Source organism: Melospiza melodia, chromosome Z, assembly GCF_035770615.1.
Source record: "Melospiza melodia melodia isolate bMelMel2 chromosome Z, bMelMel2.pri, whole genome shotgun sequence".
NCBI lineage: Eukaryota > Metazoa > Chordata > Aves > Passeriformes > Passerellidae > Melospiza > Melospiza melodia.
The window spans coordinates 64,931,085-64,942,043 of record NC_086226.1 but is presented as its reverse complement, the minus strand read 5'-3'; the positions used below and the strand labels follow the sequence as shown (position 1 = coordinate 64,942,043).

At 47.9% G+C, this 10,959-nt stretch overlaps 1 protein-coding gene across 1 annotated transcript; it reads left to right on the top strand.

Annotated features, from left to right (window-relative positions):
* The first annotated feature begins 365 nt into the window (after nucleotides 1-365).
* On the top strand, nucleotides 366-7,280 carry XPA (XPA, DNA damage recognition and repair factor). The gene is made up of 6 exons (XM_063179711.1): nucleotides 366-555; nucleotides 925-1,053; nucleotides 3,119-3,224; nucleotides 4,775-4,940; nucleotides 5,575-5,692; nucleotides 7,052-7,280. The coding sequence occupies exons 1-6, from the start codon at nucleotides 384-386 to the stop codon at nucleotides 7,198-7,200; spliced, it is 840 nt and encodes a 279-aa protein (XP_063035781.1). The 5' UTR covers nucleotides 366-383; the 3' UTR covers nucleotides 7,201-7,280.
* The last annotated feature ends 3,679 nt before the right edge of the window (nucleotides 7,281-10,959 follow it).

Here is a 10,959-nt window from a genome sequence, read left to right as displayed (position 1 = left end):
CCCGGCACAGCCGCCCCCCCCGGGCCGACACCGGCCCCCCCCCCGGCCCGCGCGCGCCCCCCGCCCCCCACCCTCGCGCGCCACGCGGGCCGCGGGCCCCGCCCCGCCGCCTGGCCGCGCGCGCCCCCCCTTCCCCTCCCCCCTCGCGCGCCCTCCCGGCGCGCCCCGCGCGGCGGCGGCGGGGCGGAGCCCCCGCCCTGGCGGCTCGCGAGGAGGGGCGGGGCGGTAGCTGCGCGCCTGCGCGGGCGGCCTCGCCCCTTCTGTGGCCACCCCCGCCCCCCGCCCTGCGCAGGCGCAGTGCGGCGGCGGCTCGGCGAGGGGAAGGGCGAGAGCGGCAGCCGGAGCGGGGGGGACCACGGGGCTCCGTCGCTCCCGCCGCCGCCATGGCGGGCGCGGCCCCGGCCCACGAGCAAGACCACGAGCAGAAGATTTCGACCGCGGCGGGCGAGCGGCCGCACCTCTCAGCGGCGGCGTTGGCGAAGATCGAGCGGAACCGGCAGCGGGCGCTGGCACTGCGGCAGGCGCGGCTGGCGGCCCGGCCCTACCCTGCCGCAGGTCGGATGGCGGCGGCGGCGGAACGGGCGAGTCCCCGCGCCCTTTTTTCTCTTTTCTAGGGGGGAGGTTTCGAGAGGGGAAAGATGTGGGGAAAGGGTGGCTCCGCCGGCCGTGGGGCGGTGGGGGCGGCGGGGGGGGGGGTGCGGTAGGGTGGCTGGAGCGGGGTGGGGGTTGGGGGGGAGAATCCGCCGCGGCGCGCGAGGGGCCCCCCCTCCCCCCACATGTGTGGGGGAGGGGGGGGCTCTTGCACGCGCGCGCTCTCCGCGCGGCCCCCCGCCTCGCGCGCGCAGCGCGGTGGGGGCGGCCGCGCGCGCCCCCTGCCGGCGGCGGCGCTTTAACGCAGCGCCCGCCTCGTTTGTGCTCCTGCAGGCGGCGGCGCGCGGGCGCGGGCCCTCCCCAAGGTCGTGGACACGGGAGGGGGATTCTTCCTGGAGGAGGAGGAGGAAAGCGAGCAGAAGGAAGAGCGCGGCGCCGTCGAGAAGATCGTGCACCCACCCGGTAATTAGGAAAAAAACGTGTAGGGAGCGGCGGGGGTTTGGCGGGGAGGCGGCGGGAGGAGGCGGCGCCGCGTGCGCGGGGCTGGCGGGGGAGGGCAGGAAGGCGCGGGGGCGACAGTGAGCCGGCTCCGGCCGCGCCAGCGGGGCGGGATGGATGGGCGCCTTTTTTTTTTTCCCGGGCTTTTTTTACTCTCCTTTCTTACCCTCTTTTTCTTTCTTTTTTCCCCCTTTTTTTTTTTTTTTCTTTTATTTTAATTGCTGATATCCCTTTTCCTCCTTCACACGTTTTTCTGGATGTGCTCGATTAGTGGCGCGTCCGATTCTTTTCAGCATTAAATCGGCTATAGCAAATGCGGGGTAATTAAAAATGAAGAATTTTAAGCCGCGGAAGTGGGACACAACCAGTGCCCTTGGGTATAGCACATTTTAATTTTTTTTTCTCCCCCATAAATGTTACATCCATTATTTCTTTCGGGGAATTTAAGTTTTAAGACCGACATAAGCGTAAATTTTCGCGGCTTCGTTGGTTTTGGGAATTTTGGGATTTATGTGGTTTGTGCCAAGACCGGAGCGCTGCTGCAGTGCCAGCTTTTATCGTTATAAAACGTGCTGGCGCCAAGTTACTGATCGTTCGGTGGAGGATTTCAGCACATTGCCTTGCGATATTCTCCCCCCCAAAAAAAGCAAATGGGAGAAGTAAGGGTCCCAAAATAGATCGACTTTCTTCTCTGGGATTGTCTTTGTCTTGCTTTGTTCTGCTTGTATCAGCTGCGGAGCTGTTGGTGCAGTGTATCTCTTTGTTAGAAATCAGCACCAGATTTCATTAACGGTGTAAACAATTAGCAGCCCTGCTTCTTTAGATGGGCTAATGTTTAACAATAAATTTAAGTGGATCTGGGATGCCTTTACACTGGGCGTATTTTTTGCTGTGTAATTCATAACGTCATTGTCTTAATAAAATGTCTTCGTGTTCGGGAGCACTGCCTTAAATGATGGAATGTGATGTAAGAGTATGAAATGACTGTGAAGTACTGAGCATCCGGCTGTCGCTAGTAGGACTGAATTTACATAAAATGTCGTCTTTGCTGGATCGGATCTGCTATAAATGCAAACGCAATTAAAATATATGGTGCTGCATGTTAACCATTAATCTTCTGCTCCAGGTGTTCCTAAAATTTCACTGTGCTACCTCGCTTTCAGATTTCAAAACTGTATAGAAAATGTTAATTTTCTGATAGAATTCCGATGTTACTGTTTAAGGAATGTTCCTTATAGCTGTTGTTGCCCGAATCGGTGTTTCTTGGTGTCCTGTGGAACATAAAAGCAGATGGTGATGACGCTGGAGGTGATCCACCCGTTGAGGATGCGGCCAGAAGCAGTGGCTGGCGCTGAGATGTGTCTGGGCTTGGAGCAGTGCTGAGAGGGCTTGGGGAGAGGATTGTAGTGGAGCTCCATCCCCATTCCACTCCTAGCAGCTCTCTGGCCATCCACCTCCGTTTCTGCCAGCTGGAACGGACAAGAACCTTGCCAACTGCCCCAGGCTTCCACTGAGCTCGTTTAGGGAGAGGCAGGTGTGGCTGAGCTAGGAAAAAAACTGGAGCAGAGCTGAGAGAACTATGATGCCAGCGCGGCTCCTGTAGTTTCCTGCTCTAGCCACCCTCTTCAAACTGAATCCCTTCTCTGCTTCCTCCCGTTTCTGCCCGCATGTCCTCTGTAAATCAGGGCATATTTTAGGAGGGTCAGAACAGAGGAAGTGGCAGGAGAGGATTTGATGCACTTTGTGAGAGAAGTGTGGAGAATTTTTTTAACAATGGCTTAAGTTAAATATACATTTAAATGTTGAAGTTAAGTACTTAATGCTTAACTTGGGAGAAAACATTCCATCAGACATTAAATTGTGTGGTAATGGGTTTGAATGTGTACTGTACTGTTCTAAAAAACTTGGACAGAGTGAAACTAGTTTGTAATATGCTTATGTGAATTCTAGTAAAATTGCCTGTAATACCAAGTCTAGATGCTTGTTTTTATCATTGTAGTCCCTTTAAAAAAATATTTCTTTCCATTAGCACCCGTGCTAGAATTTGACTATCTCATCTGTGGAGACTGTGGCAAAGAATTCATGGACTCCTACCTTATGCAGCACTTTGATTGGGCAACATGTGATAATTGCAGGTATTACAAATAATCAGGAGAGAAAAACACTATTTTACATAAAGATTGCTGGCTATAATTCAGTGAGTTACAGTCGTTTTAAGAGACTGTCAGCAAGAGAGACATATTTCAGTAACTTTAAAAAAATGTAAATTTAATTTGATACCCTGTTTAAGTTCCATTATGGAATTAATTCACAAATTGTCTCATAAGCCTGCCTTAGGATAGGGGACATCAGTGGATTTTCATGCAACATTATGGTAATGGGATGTCATGAGAGCAGTTGGTGTGTTTGTCAGTGTGAAAATTTATGTCTGGCTGCAGACTGGAGCCATTTGAAAACCTGATGCAACATAGATACCCACTCTGAAGTGGAGCAGGGATTAGGAGAGTGTGGTCCCAGTGTTTTAACTGAAGTGCAGTTGGTACTTTGGTCAGCATGGGCGTGCTGGAAGCACAGCAGCCAAAGGGCAGAGCTCCCATGGGAGGTTACTGGTTGGCCTGCGAGGTAAGCAGGAGTTTGACCTTGAGAGGAGAGCAAGCTCTTATCTTTTAACACAGAAAACGCTCCTAAAGCCATCAAGATAACCAGGGCAATGAAACCAACTGCAGCAGCCAGCTGCCCATGTGTGTGAGAATGAATTGGGTGAATGAAAAAAAAAAAGCTTCTTCTGGGCGCCTTCCCATTTACTGCAGGGAGTGGTTAGGGTTGTGCACGTGGTGTCGGCAATTCGCAGTCATATTGGAGGCAAAGTTCTGTTTCAGCAGTTACAGTAGGCAGGGAAAGGAGCTTGGAGCTTGTGGAGTCTTTGGTCTGAGCTCTTGTAGCTGATGGCTGGAGTGTCCTTGGTGCATTAGCTGTAACTGTGAACTTTGAATTCTAGTACAGCTGCATTTACAGCAGTACTTCCTTGATGACCGTTGTTAGCACTTAGTGTTTGGCAGATCTTTTGGCTCCAACGATTCAAGTTGTACTTCAGTCAGGATTGCGTAAATGTAATTTTTTCCATTAACTCATAAAAGCTGCTGTGGTTACAGAGTTTTTCATTATCTGGTAAAGGCTACTGTCTTTAAAGCCTTTTTTAATGGTTTCTCTGCCTACTGTCCTGCGTTATAGAAAATGCTCTGTGTTGCTAATCAGTTTCTGGGATCTAGAACCATATGGAGTGTGTATATTCTCAGGTTATCTGACCTGTCTCACATTACACATTCTTTCTTTCTTGACCATGTGAGGCTCATGCGTCTGTCCTCTTGGATTGCATCTGAGTTAGATGAATACCTGAAATTATTCATTTTAAGTTTCATTGTAAGAAAATAGAAGAAAAGCCTTTCTAGAAGAGCAGGCTTTTCAGTGTATGTTTGCTGAAATGGGAATTTTTAAACACTTAATTTCAGTAAATCTAGTCTGGAGTTTAGCTAAGCAGTTGGAATCCAAAGCTATTTGCATGCATATAAAACTGAGGGTATTAGGGCTACCTGTATTTCAGGAATGTTAGAAGGATGGGGACTTAGATGTTAATAACCTGTGGTTTTAGGGTGTAGCTTTCTCATCATTATTTTACATCTTGCAGAGATGTTGAAGATAAACATAAGCTTATAACAAGGACAGAAGCAAAAGAAGAGTATCTGCTTAAAGACTGTGACTTAGACAAGAGGGAACCAGTACTCAGATTCATTGTGAAGAAAAACCCTCATAATTCACGATGGGGTGAAATGAAACTTTATTTAAAACTGCAGGTATAGAAACTGAGTGTGTTTCAGACATTTTTTAACCTTCATACAGCTTTGGTTGTCACTTAGTACCTGAATGGTTTTGTCAAAGCTAAGTGTGTTATGTATAGCTTGTTAATGTTAAATGGTTGCAGTCCAAGTTGTGGAAATGTCTGGTTTTGAGAGCATTTTAAAGATGTTCATTGAGCAGAACTGTAGTGGGTTGCACAATTACAAGTCACAAAGCACACGGCCCTTCAGTTTTACTCTGAAGTGCAGGGGCAGCTGCAGCTGTCTGTGGCCCTTTGTAGCTGCGTTCACAGCTTTGCCTGCAGAGGCGGCAGGAAAGGCGAGTGGATTTCCCAGGGCTCTTGGCATTTCTTGTTTGGTACTTCATAGCCATCATACTGCTTTAGTAAAATATGGACAAAACTAGAGCTGGGTTTAAGCTTTCCTAAGTTACATTCAGCTGATACTAAAGACCAGTGTCGCCTCTTTGGTGGAAGGAGTGCAGTCTTTTGTGAGACAAGCAGAGACAAGTGGGAGGCAGAGCAGGATTGGTTGGTTTATGTGTGTGTAGGGAAAAATTAAATTTGTAAGTTAGAATAGTTTACTTTTATCGTTTCAGGAAACAAAAAAGGCTTTTATGTCCATCCTGTAGGTAATCAAGCGTTCACTTGAAGTCTGGGGTAGTGAAGAAGCCTTGCAAGAAGCAAAGGAGCTCCGCCGTGATAGCAGAGAGAAGATGAAACAGAAGAAGTTTGACAAGAAAGTTAAAGGTAAAGCATTAAAATTACATACTTCAGTATCTGAAGGGAAGTATAGTTCTGTTTAAACCTGTGTCTGCATCTGAATAAATTATTGAGAAAATACTCAGTATGGTAGAATGGAGGTTTTCAGGACTGGGGGTGAGCCTGAGCAGTCTGGTGTGACCTCATAGATTACTATTTTGGGCAGTGTTGGACTGCAGGGCTTGAGGTCCCTTCCAACTTTTATTCCCCTGTTGCCCTGTGGACGTTATGTGACAGAAATCTATTACAATGGTTCATTATAATGTTTTCCAAATGTTTGGGTATGACCCGGAATGTGCCATGGATTGCTTCTGATACTTTTGCCTAGTGGAAGACACTAATTTTTGTAGCAGTGCGTTACAGATCTGTGATAGGCTTCAGGTGAAATGACTGTAATGAAAATGGGTTTTTCTGTTGTTCACAGTATTCCTAGCAGCTGTCTTTACCGCAAATTGCTCTACGGCTTTTTTCTCCTCTTAAAGTATTATTTAGAGGAGTATTTGATGGGTGGAACCTTTTGTACCACCTATAGCATCCATGCTTTGCTTTGGGGTGGTGGTTACAAGGGCAGAAACTCCAGGCTGGCTGAACCAGGGCTGTCTGAAGGAGGCAGAACTTGGGATTGCACAAATAACCCCTGTCTGGGCCATTGATGCTGTGCACGCTGAAGGACTGGCAGCAGACTGTAGCCAAGATGCCAGAGTTCAGTGCAAGCACAGGCCTTAATGTGACAAAGTTTGCAGCCTGAATGGCTTGGCTCAAAATGTGACCACATTTTGCTGTTCAGTATTCTTGCCACCCGCTTGCAACATCCGGATAGTATTTTGGGCCCTGCTGCCAGCCTGTGCGCTCTAGAGAACCCGCAGGTTTCACTGCGGATGCTGCAGAGGCAACTCATATTATTGGGCATAAAGCTTAGAGAATGCCAAGTCATTTGGGAGGCTTACTGTGACCTGAATGAAAATTACTCTTTCTTGGTCATGTTAAATAAATGAGGTGTTCTATAAAAACTTTTCCTTTACGTTCCACCGACCCCTTTTGGATAACTTTGAATGGCTTTGTGTGAAAAAGCAGCAAGCAACTCATCTTTAGTCCAGATGGAAAATCTTTGCCTATGAGATCCCATGACAGTGTAGTTCTTGGCCTTTAAATTATGCAAACAAGGTGAGGATTGCAAGGCAAGTCAGAACTTGTTATTGCAAGAGCAGATTCTTTCCCAGACCTTGTGGAAGACAGGCAGCAAGCATATTGTCATCTGTAGGCCTCAGAAAGCTGGTTAGCTTGAGTTTTATTGAATGCTATTTAAGATTTATTAAAATTTTAAAATTTTCTTGCATTTTTTACCAGAACTCCGCCGTGCTGTGAGGAGTAGTTTGTGGAAGAAACAAGCCAGTATCCATGAACATGAATATGGACCAGAAGAAAACATTGATGAAGATACATATAAAAAAACATGCACTGTGTGTGGCCATGAATTAACTTATGAGAAGATGTAATATTAACCTATTTTTTAATTTTTCTTTGTTTTTAACAGTATTTTGTATTAAAATGAAATAAATGCTAATTATGAACAGTCTGTTGCCAGATTGTGTGAAGCATTATATTTTTCAGTTGCAAGAAGCTCTGCGAAAGCTTTGGCCTTTATGCTAGATCTGAGGGTAGAATATAGCAACAGTTCAACAATTGGTATCTTCTTGGTCAAAAGATAAGTTTGTATCATTGTACTTGATGCACTGATGAAATCGAGGTGAACTTCCCACGGCTTTTCTGCATCCATGAGGAGGAAGGCTCCTTATTTTCTAACTGTTGTCTGGTTTGCAGTTCCTGGTCATGGCCAGGCAGAGGGCTGATAGTGTATCCAAGCCAAAGGAGAACCTATGTTATTAGACAGCCTCCCACCACAAGAAGTGCTGTTCTATCAGCCCTCTGCCTGCCCATGACCAGGAACTGCAAACCAGACAACAGTTAGAAAATAAGGAGCCTTCCTCCTCATGGATGCAGAAAAGCCGTGGGAAGTTCACCTCGATTTCATCAGTGCATCAAGTACAATGATACAAACTTATCTTTTGACCAAGAAGATACCAATTGTTGAACTGTTGCTGCCTGCTTTCTTGGGAGGTTCTGACATATATTTACTCTATTTTGCAGGATAGATTCTTAGGTGCATTTGCTACATCTTTTTTTTTCTTTTTTTTTTTTCTTCCCAACTTTTGAAGCAGAGACCAAGGCAAGACCTGTCCTTGGGGCAAGAGGGAAGTAGCATTCCATGGCGGAACTTCTAAATGCCCTTGAATGATGTTTTCTTTCTGTAGAGTGAATTTACTTAACTGTTTAAATTTTAAATTCTCATTCTTGCAGCTGTTGGGGAATGCATGTAGCAATTACTGAAGGAACATGTTATGAAGTGAAGGATCATGTGTGGCTCTACATTTATTTACAATTGTAAAAATGGCAGATTCCAGGGAAGTCTCTGGAGACTTCCTTTGTGAGCCTGGGCCACTGTGGCTGTGCAGAACTGAAATTTTCAATAGGAAAACCATGACATATTTGCCAGTACAGAAACATGGTGGGATGACTCCCATGCCTGGAGTGCTGCAATGATGCTCATGAGCTCTTCCGAAGGGACAGTGGGCAAGCAGAGGCAGTGAAGTGGCTCTGTACACGAGGGAGAGTTTGACTTACAGAGCTCAAGGGCAGTGATGATAAGGTTGGGTACTGGTGGGTAATGATCAAGGCCAAGGAAGCAGACATGCCAGGGGGTGTCTTTACAGACCACCCAGACAGGATAAAGGAGCAAATGAAATGCTCTGTAAGGAGCTGGCTGGTGTTTCACAATCACTAGCCCTTGTTCTTGTGGGAGACTAATTTGTGGGATGTCTGCTGAAAACATGAGCAGGGGAGAGGCGGCCGTCTAGGAGGTTCCTGAGTGTGTGGAAGACAAAGGACAGCTGGCAAGTGAGCTGTCCTGGTTCTGGCCAGTACAGTAATTTTTTGCCAGAGCCAGGAGGGGCATAACTCAGACCTGGAGGTTATCCTGTACCACCTCACACCTACACGGGTGGGTGGGCACATGGGGGTCTTTTCCATCCAGGGTAACATCAGGTTTCGTGGGGTGGGCATTTGCCGGTGAATTGATCATCTTTCCTGCACAAAACATTATTATCAATATTGTTACTGTCCATTTCTTACCTCATTGCTGTTCCCAGTAAATTGTTCTTATCTCAATCCTTGATGTTTACCTTTTGTTCTTCTAATTCTCATCTACCTCCTGCTGAGAGGAGTTGAGCAAGCTGTGCATGGTTTTGAGTGCTTCAGTAGAAGTGCTAAATCGGGGAGCACCATTCCTGAATTGCAACATGACCATATCAGGGGCGGTGGCCTCATAGATCTACTGTTTATGAAAAGAGAAGAGCTGGTGGGAGATGGTGGTTGGAGGCTGTCTTGGGCACAGTGAAATGATAGTTTCCAACCCTTGGTAAGTAAGGAACAGGGTCAACAAAACCTCTGCCTTGGGTTTCTGGAGGGTGGGCCTTAGCATATTCAGAACACTGGTTCAGAGATTCCCTTGGAATACTGTCCTTAATAACAAAAGGGTCCCATGAAGACTGGCCATGCTTTAAAGAGGAAATCTTGAAAGGCGGAGGAGCAGACTGTCCCTATGTGCTGGAGGAAGACCAGCCTGGTCATCCTGTTCCTCCTGGCTGAATAGGATGCTTCTGCTGTAACTCAAGGGAAAGAGGTTATGACCCTTGAAAGGAGGGGCAGACAACTCGAGAAGAGTACAAGGATTATGGTACGTCAAGGATCTCTTTTGGTACGAGAGAAAATTAGGTAAAAGCTCAGCTGGAACTCAATCTGGCCACCACTGCGAAGTAGAAATTGTTTTTATAAATACTTTAACATCAAAAGGAGAGTCTAGGAGAATCTTCATTAGCTATTGGATGCATGGGGGGACATTGTCATTAAGGGCAAAGAAAAGGTTGAGGTACTTGGGTTCTTTGCCTCAGTCTTTAACAGAAAGATCAATTTTCCTTAGAGCAACCAGACCCTGAGCCGGTACACAGGGACAGGGAGCAGCACTGACCTCCTGTAATCCAGGAGGGAGTAGTGAGCAACTTGTTTGTGAGCCATTAGACCCAAGTCCATGGGACCAGATGGGATTCACCCACGGGCACTGAGGGAGCTGGCAGGAGAGCTCACTGAGCTGCTCTGCATTTGTCATCAGTCCTGGACAGCCAGGGAGGACTGGGTTGACCAGCATGAAGCCAATCTACAAGAAGGGATGGAAGGAGGATCCAGGGAGCTACAGGCCTGTCAGCTTCTGTAGTGGAATGGAATAGATCATGAGTGTGATCCCACAGCATATGCAGGAAAATCAGGGGATTGGGCCCAGCCAACATAGTTTTGGGAAAGGCAGGTCCTGCCTGACTTATCTGATCTCCTTTCATGACCAGGTGACCTGCCATGTGGATGAGGGAAAGCCTATGGATGTGTCTAGCTGACCTTCAACAAAGCCTTTGACACCATCTCCCACAACATTTTCCTGGAAAAGCTGGAAGCCCACAGCTTGGACAGGAGCACTCTTTGCTGGGTTAGAAACTGGCTGCACAGCCAGGCCCAGAGAGTGGAGGTGAACGGTGTCACATCCAGCTGGGGGCTGGTCACCAGTGGTGCTCCTCAGGGGTCAGGAGGCTCAGGGGGCCAGTCCTGCTTAATACCTTTATTTATGGTTTCGGTGAGGGGGTTGAGTGCATCTCACTGGGTTCACAGGTGACACTACACTGGGTAGAAGTGTCCACCTGCCAGAGGGCAGGAAGGCTCTGCAGAGGGATCTGGACAGGCTGGATTGATGGGCCAAGGGCAAAGGTGTGAGGTTCAATAAGGCCAAGTGTCAGGTCCTGCCCTTGGGTCACAACAACCCTGTGCAGTGCTACAGGCTGGGCAGAGTGCCTGGAAAGAGGCCCAGTGGAAAAGAGCCTACGGGTGCTGGCCAGCACCAGTCTGGGAGTGTGCCCACGTGTCCAAGAAGGCCAATGGCATCCTGGCCTGTATCAGCAATAGTGTGACCAGCAAGGCACTGGTGATGCCACACCTTGCATCCTGTTCAAGGTCCCAATTCAGGAAGAACACTGAGGTGCTGGAGTATGCCCAGAGATGATTGATGGAGCTGGTGAAGAGCCCAGGAGCAGCTGAGGGAGTAGGGTTTGTTCAGCCTGGATAAAAGGAGGCTCAGAGGTGACCTTACCCTCTCTGCA